The following is a 12,493-nucleotide window of genomic DNA, read 5'->3' as shown; positions in this document are numbered from 1 at the left end:
ATTACAATTTCTACATAATCTATCACCAAATGTAGTTATCAGCAAGACCACCACTGGGGAAGTGTAACTAAGCTATAGTAATTAGAAGAGCACATGGTGGTAACACTCATAATTAATATGAAGACACAGACATGTAGCTTATAATGGTAGTTACCAGCTTTCTCTCATGACATGTGGCAGATAGTACCACTACACTTGTAATGTGTGAAAGATTTGCCATTCAGTTGCTGACCAGAAAGCATTTACTATTTATCCCACTTGAATGACAAACTGAAAATGTGTGGTATTACTGTTTACTCTTCACAGTGAAAGATGAATTCTCTGGACAAAGTTTGTTTTTAAAATATTTTGGCACTTTATAACTGAAGTATAATTTTATTTAGTTTCTATAAACATATTAATTTCACAGAACAGAAATAAAAGACTAAATTTTTACTCATGTTAATTATACTAGTATTAAACAATGCAGTTGCAAAACATAACCGAGAAAGGTGCAAAAGAAAATGTGTAGTTTCTGACTACTAGTACGGAATAGAACACCCACTTTGACAAAGTTCAGTTTTGGAGGGTTATTTTGCACACTGTTCTAGACCAGCACATTAAATTTCAAAACAGCATATCCTTTAGATCAGGGGAAGGCAACTATTGAAGCTAAGTGGTTGTATTTGCCCCATCCCCAGGAAACTTTGGAGGGCTGCACATAACTCTTTGCCAGAAAAAATAAATTATGCCCCCAAATGCCCAGCAGGGGGTTTGAAGGGCATTTTCCCCACATTTTGAGTATTTTAGGACCAGGAAAGACATTTTTTTTAAAACAGGAAGTAACCTACTTAGATCACACATATTGAAATTAATGGATTTTGATAGCAAAACTAACTTAGGCCTGATACAGACAGGCCAAAATAAAGCTGCTTCAGGTCACTTTGGTGGTATGGTGTTTCAATGGTGCATGCGTCCTAAGAGTCTAGAAGCCGCACCAAAGCCACGCTCCAGTCCTAAGGACTGCAGTGCAGCTTTGGTGCAGCTTCCAGACTCTTAGGACACATGCATCATTGAAACACCATACCTCCAAAGTGACCTGAAGCAGCTTTATTTTGGCCTGTCTGTATAGGGCCTTAGATTCCCTGATTTGAACTGGCCTAGGTAGGACAAAAAGGAACAGCCTAATGCAGGTGGTGGTGTTCCTCTGTGCTCTAAAGAGAACATAGCATTCAATAACATCTGACAACCTTAAGAACAGAAGCCACAGAATTTCCCACAGAATCACTGGGAGTAGAAATACTGTACTTGGAAGAAATAATTTAGTACTGAATATTAAACTGTCTCTGCTGAAAAAATTGCTGGAGGTCAAACTCAAGACCAAGAACAAAAGGGAGGTAAACAGAGGGGGAAAGTGTTGCAATGATAATGGGTGTGTTAATGCATGGTTGGATTGCAACCAAGGGACAAAAGGGTTATATTCAAACTGACTGGAGGCTTTAATGCAGCAGAGTGATCCAGTGGCAGAAGAGGAGGCGGCTATTTTTACATTCCACACTGTTCTGGAAGCCACCCCAGCCACCCACCCAATCCTCTGCAAGTTGTTGCAGGGGGACAGAAAATTCTTGAAAGTCTCTTTTCTCCCTTCTGTGGGTAAGAATGATGTCTGGATCCAGTCAAATTTTTTACACAACATTACTGTGTGTTGGATCCATTGATTATGTCCTGGGGAATTGTGGCAATAAGCCATCAAGATCAAACCAAAGATAAGAGGGAAATAATCAAGCTAAAAGGCTAGAATAAGAGCTCAAAAGAAACAGAATACTGTGTATATACACTGGCCTTAATCAGATTGAAGCATGGCTATACAAGACAGAGTGTACTTTTAACACAATTTTGTGCTTGTCCAAGCTTCTGTGCTGCAAAGTTTGTATGGGGTGGGAAGCAGGAAGAGAAAGGCTTTATAGGGCTATAAACTCCTGTGCTCTTCTCCCTTAACTATACCACTATACTCTTACACTCTATCTCCTCTCCCTACTACAGAGGACCAAATCCAATCTGGCACATAATGCCACAAATACTTTTACTAATTTACCTGCTTATATAGTTATGCTATTTCTTTGTGGCAAATCAACAGCTTGGAGAAATATACTGTGCAGTTTATGAAAACTTCCAACCTCATTCCATAAGCATGTTTTTATCAGAATGTGTCATGAGGATGTCCTTATGTTCAAAAATAACATAACAGGTGCAAACAATACTATCTTTGTGAGCCTGTGTAGTTACATTTTTGAGCATTTTAAGTGACTTTTTTAAAGTATTACATCATTGTTTTACCCCTATGGAGAAGCAGCAGTGTATAGCCTAAATTACTTGAATTCAAAAAACATCTATAACAACCAATTGCTGGGGGAGGGGCTATGTGACAGGTTACTTACATCATTACTTTTACAAAGTAACTTTCTATACTCCCACTTTCCTCATCCTAGTTAACCAGCTGGGCAACTTCTTAGAATATACTCATAATATCATATAGATAACTCATAAGCTGTCATTGCTGAAGTCTCCCAAACTGCTGTACAGTTTTGATTTCATTTTATTTAAAATCCTCCCTTGGCTCAGCTATCAGGATATTCATACAACATTTCCAATTCAATACTACTCAAATTTTGGTTGTTCTTGGTACGTTTTTTGGGTCAACATAATACGAACAGTAACAGACACTGCTTTTTATGAGAAGAAACAGTCAGAAAAGGAAGGAGCATTATTATTACAACACACATTCCATTGTTAGACAGTGTGTGGGTGTTGTACATGAGTGGTGGGTGTTAGTACTGTGCATTTTTGACTGGTGTGTATTAGTATTGTAAAGCAACAATTGACACAGAATATACTATAAACAAAATAATAATAACAATTTGAATTATGAGCCTCTCCAACTGAACAAATAATAGGAGGCATTGTATCTGGAAACAGTTGACATTAACCCCGTTTAAGTATCAAAAGACATTTATTATTGTACTAAAGAGCCATAAAACAGCAACTTCATTCATATTTCCCTAACAAAAACTCTGTATAAAGGCCCTTATTTGTAGTCACAAAAGCTCACCCATAAACTGGTTTTTAAGATACAATGGCAGACATTTAAGCTTCTTGTTCTATCTGTGAGATCTTGAGAGTTTCATGTACGGGATACCTGTTAAAAAGCCTGACAAAGAATCTCCTTTTTACAAGAACTTGTGCCCCCCTTTTCCTCGTTATCGTTCATCTAGGTGGATGTACATAGTATCATCAGTATTGGGAGGATGACAAAGGGGTGTGTGTGTGAAAAAAACACAAACTTTCAGTGTTAAGTTATAGCAGTGTATCTACCATAAACAATAAAATGAGCTGGGAAAAACTGGGATTCTGTTCTCCATCCAACCACAGCAGTGTTTGCAGCAGCTGCCTCAAGAATTCCTTACTGAGCATGTGTAAACAGCAAAACAGAGAGAAAAGGGGAGCACAGGTAAGACTCACCAGCTCCCCCCAGCATGTTTTTAAAAAGCACAGATCTATATGTCTGGCCACTGTAATCATAAGAAAAGTGCAGACCGGGAGAGAGGGGGAAATCCCTGGGTGCACTTTGTAAGAAGCCTTCAGGTTCAAAATGTGTTTGTTTACTTATGCAAAGCTTACCCCACCTGGCTGTTTCTTTCACATGTGTACATTATTAATTTTGAATTAAAAGGTTTGCTAAAACATGCTGCTTCTTCTTTTTTCTTTTCTTTTCCCCCCCTTTTTTGGGTGGTGGTGGTGTAAGAATCTGCCCAAATTCTTTTCATGTTATTTCTGCCTCTGGGACAAAATTTTCTGTTAAAGTAACACCCAGGAACACATTTATTTCTTTAACTGAGGTATGCCTGTATAATTAAACTTAAATTCTGAAAGCTATTTAGATATCAACATACAAGTAATCTGTGCCACCTTTCATTATATATTTTATGATCCAATCCCAACTTAATTTTATAGTCCCGTAAAATGAACACAGTACAAGCAAAGTCAACCAGTGTCACAATTTTATACTGTATCACCCACACTGCTAAGGAAGCAATTCACCAAGAACTGATAGAGGAGAGAAGGTTTTTGTCACCTGACCTCTGCTCCTTCAGAAGTACAACATTTCTCACAGGATCAGGGCCGCTTGCTTCTTTCAATCTCAAGACCTTTAGATATTCAGACATTCTTGAAAGAAGCAGATCATCTGGAACCATTTCAGTTGGGTTTCAGGCCAGCGTACAATATCCAAACAGTCCAGAGTGCCCTGACTAACCACCTATTCCATGTAGAAGACAGGAGACATCCACCCCTATTAATCTTCCTGAATCTCTCAGTAACTTTCAGGACTGTTGATCCTGATATCCCACAGAACCAGCTCCATCATACACAAGTGGAAGTCATCGTGTTTGCCAGCAGGCATAGGACTTTTGTTTAATGAGGCTTTTAATGCATAAGCAGCAAGGTTTATTATTATTATTGGGATGTTGTATCTTTTTTTAAAAAAAATTGTATGCTTTTCAAATAATTTTACAGTCGACCCTCCGTTTTTGTGGGGGATCTGTTCCGGGCCCCCTCCCTATGAAAATGGAGACTATATGCGACCCATTGAGGCTAACAGAGGTTGCCCCTCCGTGAAAAATCAAGAACATGGATCTCAAGTCTACAAGAAAGGAGGGGAGACTGTATATTTTTTTATATGGTGATTCTGGTTTTTTAAGTTATTCTGTTTTTGTTTGTTTGTTTGTTTGTTTTTTAATTGCTCTTTCTGGGAGCTACCTCAGGTTCCACATTGGGAGAAAGGCAGCATACAAATGAAATAAATAAAATAATAAAGGTGGTTCCACTCCAATCTGTGGGGCCAGATCCAGAGAATGGCACTGGGAGACTCTGTTTTAGTCCCACAGCTGTTAAACTGTGGGGTGCCACAAGGTTCTATCTTGTCTCCCATGCTGTTCATTGTGTATATGAGGACAATGGATTAAGTTATTAGACTTAATGGGGGCTGGGTGCCATCAGTATGCTAACAATACTCAACTCTGCATCTTGCCATTGTGATTGACTAGGGATGTGAAGATCCTGAACAAATGCCTGGATGCTGTAATGGGCTGAAGGGGGGCCAATACACTGATACTGAATTCTGATTAAGACAGAGGCTCTGTGGACTGGTGATTCTTAGGTCCTAGAACTGGGTAATTATCATGCTCTGGATGCTCAGTCATGCTCAGTCCCCCTGAGAGGAAAGTTATGTAGCTTGGGAGTATTCCTAGATTTATCTGTGCCACTGGAGGTCCAGATTTAACTGGTCCAGCAGCTATGGTCTGTCCTGGACAAGGACAGCTTAGTAACAACAGTCCACATCTAATTTCCCAAGTAAACTATCCCAATGTGCTCTAAATGGGGCTGCCTTTGAGGATGACTCAGAATTAGGAGGGGCTATTGTATTAATAAAATAGTTAACTGGTATAATTTATGCAAGTTCCTATTAAATACAGAAAAGCATACTGCAATGAACACAAAAAACTACTGGTGATACAAAATAGCCACACTCAATCAGAGACATTTATATGTTGACTCAATGTTCAACAATGGATTTAATGGGTCGTACTCCAGCTGGGACCACCAGTAATATTTAGGCCAGATATTCCCATGTTTCTGGAAAGATCTGCCAATTACCTAAAACATGATCCACTGACCTTTACATTCTCATTGCTGAAACAACCCAAAAAGGAATCCTCAACACTTATTTTCAAAGGTTTTCACCCCAAGTACTTCTGTATTAGTGTAAGACAACTTTGGGCCGGAACAGACCAGCAGCTTCAGTTGGCTTCAAACCGGTTAGGGGGCATGGCATTTACATGCGCCATACCCCAAGTCACCCGGAGGTTGTGCTGGTGATTACACGCTGGGTGGCTGCTGGGTGACTTGGGAGCTTGGTGTTTAGATGCCATGAGCCGCAGAGCTGGTGAAAAGCTGGCTCTAGAAGCATAGGGATGGCTTTTCTCCACCCCAAATAGGAGCAGGTTTTTTTCTGCTTGTATTTGAGGTGGAAGCTGGCTGGACTGGGATCATGGCATGCAGCTGCTGCAGCCCCAATCCAGCCTTAAATGGGGCAGCTCTGTTTCACCCCTTTATTCACTCCAGGGGCAACAGAGATTTTCAATGGTATGTTCATCCTGTTTCACCCCCAATTACACATAATAACCAGTTTTAGAAAACTCCACAGTCTCCAGTAGGAGATCTGGTAAAATTCTGTGGATTGCACAGGGAAGAGGGAGATAGAAACGTACTACATGGTGAACAGAACAGATACTAGGATCCAAGCCAATACATCACTCCTAACATGGAATTCAGCTGTTAAGTGACAAACGTGCAGCCAAAAGAAACCTACTGAAAAGCAAAAAACAGCTATCAGCACGCTTGCAATATGCAGAATAAAAAAGCTGTTCTGAAGAACCAAGACAACAACAAAAACCAGCAATTGTATAACTTTAACAAAAGCTATATAGATATGTAAAGAGATAGCTGTGTTAGTCTGAAATATCAATATGCAAAGAGATCTTTTAACACCTTTGTGACTGTGAGGAAGAAGCTATAGCATAAGCTTGTGTACACTTAGACTACTTCCTTGGATGCATGGATTGAACACCATGTATCTGAGGAAGCAGCCTAAGTCTATGAAAGCTTATGCTACAAGTTCTTTCTTTCACTTAGGACATTAGCACATGAGCCCCGTTATCACTGCAACTGGGCTAGTTAACAGAAACAGAAACAGTGGTTGAAGAGCAGCCATTACCATACATCTTCACAATTACATGACTGTGGGGGCTTCTGCCACTGTGTTCTCTCCTGCACTTTCCCTTAGCCATGCCTCCCTGCCCTATACCCTGCCCAGAGTGCCTTTCAGTTTTTTTAATTTTATTTCATTTTTACATTTTAACATAATTCTGGAATTCTGCTAATGCAATTTAATTTTTGTAAAGAATAAAAGAAATAGAAAAAATAAAATGAACCTCACTGCTTGAGAATAACAAAGGGAGGAGGGGCGGGGGAGAAGAGGAGACACTGACACCATGTGACTGTCGGCATTGCAACTACCATAGCAGCAACATTTCACACAAAAGTTCTAATGGAACTGCAGCACAACTGGAGTTTATTGATAGGTTTTCTCCATCAGTGAAAAGGGATGCCCTAACCATGCCTCGCAGACACGTCAGCTACAGGTTGGAGTGCCAGTGTGTGATAAGTATTGCTAACGAAGGCACTATTTAATGTCTATAATTGTGGTTTAAAAGCTGATGTGATAATCTCCATACTCTTAAAGTTATTACAAGTTCCCTTTGTATATAGATATGCATAACAGAGTGCACTGACTATTTAATTTTTATACATACTTGTACAGTGATTGCTGAATTCACTTATATATTGCTATGGTATACCACAGCTTGATTTTTTTTTTTTTTTGGCCAAAATTTGCAGAAGTACAAAATCATTGGGAAAAGAACACTTAAGAGACCCTGCCCCCAAAAGACATGCTCAGAGCAACCCTGTCAGGCCTGAACATAGAGGAGAAATGTTATAATTTTGAAAGGGTCATGACTGCCTTTATTCTTAAATAGGAATTCAATACTTGAACACTTTCTTACAGATTCCTCTCCTATGAAAGTGTAACTAAGGCCCTGAACAAACAGGCCAAACTAAAGCTGCTTCAGGTCACTTTGGAGGTATGCTGTTTAAATGACACATGCATCCTAAGAGGCCAGAAGCTGCACCAAAAGTGTGCACCATTCCTTACGACTGGAGCGTGGCTTGGCGCAGCTTCCAGCCTCTTAGGACTCATGCATCATTTAAACAGCATACCTCTAAAGTGAGCTGAAGCAGCTTTATTTTGGCCTGTCTGTTTGGGCCCTCAGTTATGTTTACAAGGCCATCAAATTTATACAAAAATAACATTAGTAAGATTTACTTCCCCTATATACATGGGAACAGAAAATTTATTTGAGATAAATTTATTTTTAGTCTTCAATAGTTTATCCTAAATGGCAAAAAGTATACTTATTTCCAAGTGACAAACTTGGTTTTCTCCTAATTTACCATGATGCCTGTAGTTGCACCCCATATTCTTCAATGCTGGCAACATGTGCACAGACATGTTAGCATGGCCCTGTGTACATGCCACCACTGAATAATATGGGATGTAGTAATCAAATGTGTAGACCGCCAACCCAGTAAGAAGAAAGGTCCAGTGCACTGTAATAAACTCTATGTGAAGCTGCCATCAAGGAATGTGCAGAAATGTGTTGTTAACTGCTGTCAACTTTGACATATGGCACCACTGTGACTGGAAGGCCTCCAAGTCATCTTATGAAAAATGCTACAGTCAGATTGCAACCTAATAACATACACTTGTCCCTCCATATTCGCTAGGGTTAGGGGCACAAGACCCCCGTTAATATGGAAAAACTGCAAATAACAAAAACACCATGTTTTTACCTCAGAGGACACCTCTCTAGGAATCTCTATGTCTGACAACACTGACCACAGAACTGCACTGGAGGAGCTACAAATGCCTAGTAGAATACTCTCTCTAGGAATCCCTAGGTCCTTCAGTGCAACTCTGTGGTCAGCTTCTGCCAGACATTGACCATAGAATTGCACTGGAGGAGCTACAAATGCCTAGCAGAGTATTCTCTCTAGGAATCTCTAGGTCTTTCAGTGCAGCTTTTAGTTAAAGTTGACCACAGAGTTGCACTGGAAGACCTAGATCAGTGATGGTGAACCTATGGCACGTGTGCCAGAGGTGGCACTCAGAGCCCTCTCTGTGGGCACATGTGCCATCGTCCCAGCACAGAGATTGCCAGAGTTTGTTACTAGAAAGCCATAGGGACACGGCACTTTGCACTAAATGAGTGGGTTTTGGGTTGCAGTTTGGGCACTCGGCTTCGAAAAGGTTCACCATCACTGACCTAGATATTCCTAGAGAGAACATATGAATCAAATCCGTGAATAATCCAATCCGCAAATATCAAAGCCACAAATATGGAGGGATGAGTGTACGTGCAGACCATATGACACTGGTCTTATTCCATTACCTTGGATCCCAATTTGTTTTCAAACCCAATTCAGAATTCTAGTTACAGTGCGCCTGCGCCATATGCAGGTGCACTGTACGCGGCTTTCAGCTTATGCTGAAACCGCCCTGCAATACGGTGGCGCACGCGCCCATCGCGTACCACCGCACCCAAGCCCCATTATATTCAATGGGGTTTGAGCATACACATTATTAGCCTTACACGGGGGGGGGGGGGGGGGCGTAACTGATCCCCCACATAAGGCAAGTGTCCACTGTACAAAGTTATGAACTACAAAGCACAGGATATCCACAAGGCTTGTAACTTAGTACAGTGGACCCTCCCCTTACATGGGTGAGCCGTTCGGGATCTCCCCGCGTAAGGAGAAATCCGAATATGCTCGTGCATCATAAGAAACAATGGGGTGTGTACATGCACCATGGGCATGTGTGCCATTGTTTATATTGTTGTGCGGCTTCCACATAAGCAGGAAGCCACGTATAGTGCACCCGCACCATATGCCATACGCGGGTGCACTGTATCATCAGAAAAGATTCTGGCTTAAAACCAACATTATAATGGACCATCAAAATGACAGAACTTTCTTCCTCTCTATTCTTCAAGCTTCTGCACCATCTAGCATGGGATGGGGAGCTGGAACAAGAAAAAGAAAACCACCCCTAATAGTTTCAGACTAATACTGTGATGCTTAACATAAATGAATAAAGTACTGTATTCCACCTCAAATAACTTCAGAAGCTACTAAAATGCATGTTTATCACATACAGTCAGCACTCCATGTCCACAGATTATTTATCTAGAGATTCAACCATCCATGGCTTGAAAATATTAAAAAAGAATATGAATTCCAAAAACCAAACCTTGATTTTTGCCATTTTATACAAGGGACACCATTTTACTATGCCATAGTATTTAATGTGTCTTGAGCATCCACAGATTTTGGTATCTACAATGGGTCCTGGATCCAAACCACAGCAGATACCAAGGGCCCACTGTACATATCATATAGACTTACAGACTATTGACTATTACATTTCTACCCTGAAGTACTAGTAGAACAAATCTGATGCCAACAAGCATGACTAGATTGGAAAATAAGTGCCAACCTTCTCCAAAGTATTAAGTAATGCCTACCCAGAAAGCACCTGGATATAAAAGTAAAAATGTATACAAAAAGCTATTTCTTGGCATATTTTCTCCTTGTTCTATTAATTTTTATCATCTTTGGAAGCAACCATATTAATTACATAGACAATAATAATAATTTGTTTGTATTTTTCATCTCTTAATTATAATCTGCTAATATTTGCATCTTCAGCCATATGCTCTGAACATTTGTATAACAGCAAGGAACCTTCTATAAATATCTATAGCATATTTACACTGATATTGCTCAGCACTACATTCAACAAGGTAAGAGCAGCAGTATTTAAAATGTTTACTACTCTGAAAGGCATTTAGTGTACTAATACATTTAATATCATTAAGTTCTGTGTGGAGACAGCAGATTTTAAAAACATGGAACATCAACTATCACCATCTTAAATCAGTTTTTAAAACAAGCCGACATTTACCAGGAATGAATGGATCAATATTCCTGAGTCTTCTTTTGTCAAACTACTTCCAGTATAATCCAAAGCATTATTCTCTCCTTGATATTTACAAATATATGAACAGTTCCTTTCAATAACTGTGCGAATGCCTTTAAATAAAACCACACTAGTCGTGCAACCCATTACAAATACACTGCAGTTTGCTTTTCTAACTAACTGTTCTCTTAGCAAAATATATTCCTCTGCTTCAAAAGCACAGTCTTCTTCATCATCTTCGCAAAGTCCAGTAGTTATTTTTTTAGAGTAAATGTTGCCTTATTGTAAGCTTTCTTAGCAAAATGCCAAAAATCCGTGGAGATTTCAACAAGAGCCACGCCTCACCAAGCAGTCCTCTTCCCAAAAGAATGGTCTTGCAATTGCTATTAATACAAATAGACAGGAACATAGTATCAGTGATGAAAATGCCTTGATTCCCATTTGTCAAGCATCTTCAAATCTTATCCAAGCAGACAAAGATACTGCTGCAGCTTTCACTGCCAGGCACAAAGAACTCTGATCTGCTGCAAGAAAATGTTCTCCCAGAATGCTTAGTTTAGAATTCGTACCAGTAGACGACGTTTCATTGCTGACCTAAATATGAAGTGGGGGGGGGGGTTCTAATGCATTTTAAATGACAAGAAATGTTCTCCTTGATACAAAAATCAGAATTCAGGAGAATCCCACCCACTGCTACCATGGAAACACTTTTAACATGTATACTGTACAAGACAATTTCAAATAATCACATATGCCTGTACTACTAATAGAAAACCACTAGAGAGCATAAGATAATTCTGCCTTCTTCACTTTTCTAGGTAGAAGAGCTTGTAATTTTCATAGAAGAAAACAGGGCGGGGGGACCTGCTAATTATTCTTTCAGTCACTTAGCTCTTTTAGATTACCAGTGGAATCCTATATATGTCTACTGCCTTACTAAACTCAATGGCACTTCCAACTGAGCAGGCATCTACGTAATTGGACAATTAATACTGCAGTCTTAAACTCATGTAGGTAACATTCTAAACAGTGGGTATTGTTTCTCAGTAATTACACAAAGGACTGGATTGTAAAACCTAACAATGATTCTGAATAAATATCTGTGACAATACACGTTTAAAATCAAGGTCCAAGTGTGAATTTAAAATTAAATTTAAAATTCTTGCTCAAAGTGTGAGATGTAACAATTAACAAATTTAGGCGTGTTCCTGGAGATTACTTCTGTAACAAAAAAGTGGTACCAAAGAATATGGAAAGAATAGGGATGGGTTCCTAAATCATGGGGGTGGGGAGAATAGTTCAAAACATTTCACCGCATTTTTTATTCAAAACTAACAGTATGAACATGTAAAATGAAACAATCAGATCAGGTAAGCATTAAAAAAGTAAATAAAAAACATTTTGAGCCTTCTACAGGCCACTTGAAAGTGTCTTCCAAAATGTATCTAGAGATATTTTTTTCCTTTCTTTCACCAGCCTCTATATTTGTTATGTTTTCCATTTTGGAGGCAAAACTTGTAGCTCTATGCTTTTTTTAACATGCTAGGGGTAGTTGGTGTTTTGCTGTTCACACATGGTCAGTATGGAATTTTAGAGGCAGCTGCTGTTACTTTACCTGTTGTATCAGTACACAAAGAGATATTTAGCACCTTTGACACCAATTGTGTGAAAGAAGTTGTAGCCTAGACCTGCACAACTTGGCCATAGGTAGGGGACAAAATGAAAATCAGCTAAACTTCTTCAGGCTGCAGATAAGTTTTAATTAATTATTTTAATTACTAATTGTTAATATAATTA

The 12,493-nt window shown here is 39.4% G+C and overlaps 1 protein-coding gene across 17 annotated transcripts in view; it reads right to left on the bottom strand.

Annotated features, from left to right (window-relative positions):
* Window positions 1–12,493, bottom strand: part of DOCK9 (dedicator of cytokinesis 9) — a 180,440-nt gene that overhangs the window by 146,084 nt on the left and 21,863 nt on the right. For 8 of the 17 annotated variants that reach the window (XM_042456881.1, XM_042456884.1, XM_042456887.1 and 5 more), the window contains exon 1: window positions 10,682–11,290. The exons of 5 other annotated variants lie outside the window; for them this stretch is intronic. In XM_042456881.1, coding sequence (XP_042312815.1) covers window positions 10,682–10,843 — 162 coding nt within the window. In that variant the 5' untranslated portion in view covers window positions 10,844–11,290. Of the gene's footprint in view, window positions 1–10,681; window positions 11,292–12,493 lie in introns of those variants that run through there. 4 more of the 17 variants (XM_042456883.1, XM_042456888.1, XM_042456892.1 and 1 more) reach the window with 2 other exon arrangements.

This window comes from Sceloporus undulatus, chromosome 3, assembly GCF_019175285.1.
Source record: "Sceloporus undulatus isolate JIND9_A2432 ecotype Alabama chromosome 3, SceUnd_v1.1, whole genome shotgun sequence".
In the NCBI taxonomy this organism is placed as follows: domain Eukaryota; kingdom Metazoa; phylum Chordata; class Lepidosauria; order Squamata; family Phrynosomatidae; genus Sceloporus; species Sceloporus undulatus.
This window is presented reverse-complemented; position numbering and strand designations above follow the sequence as displayed.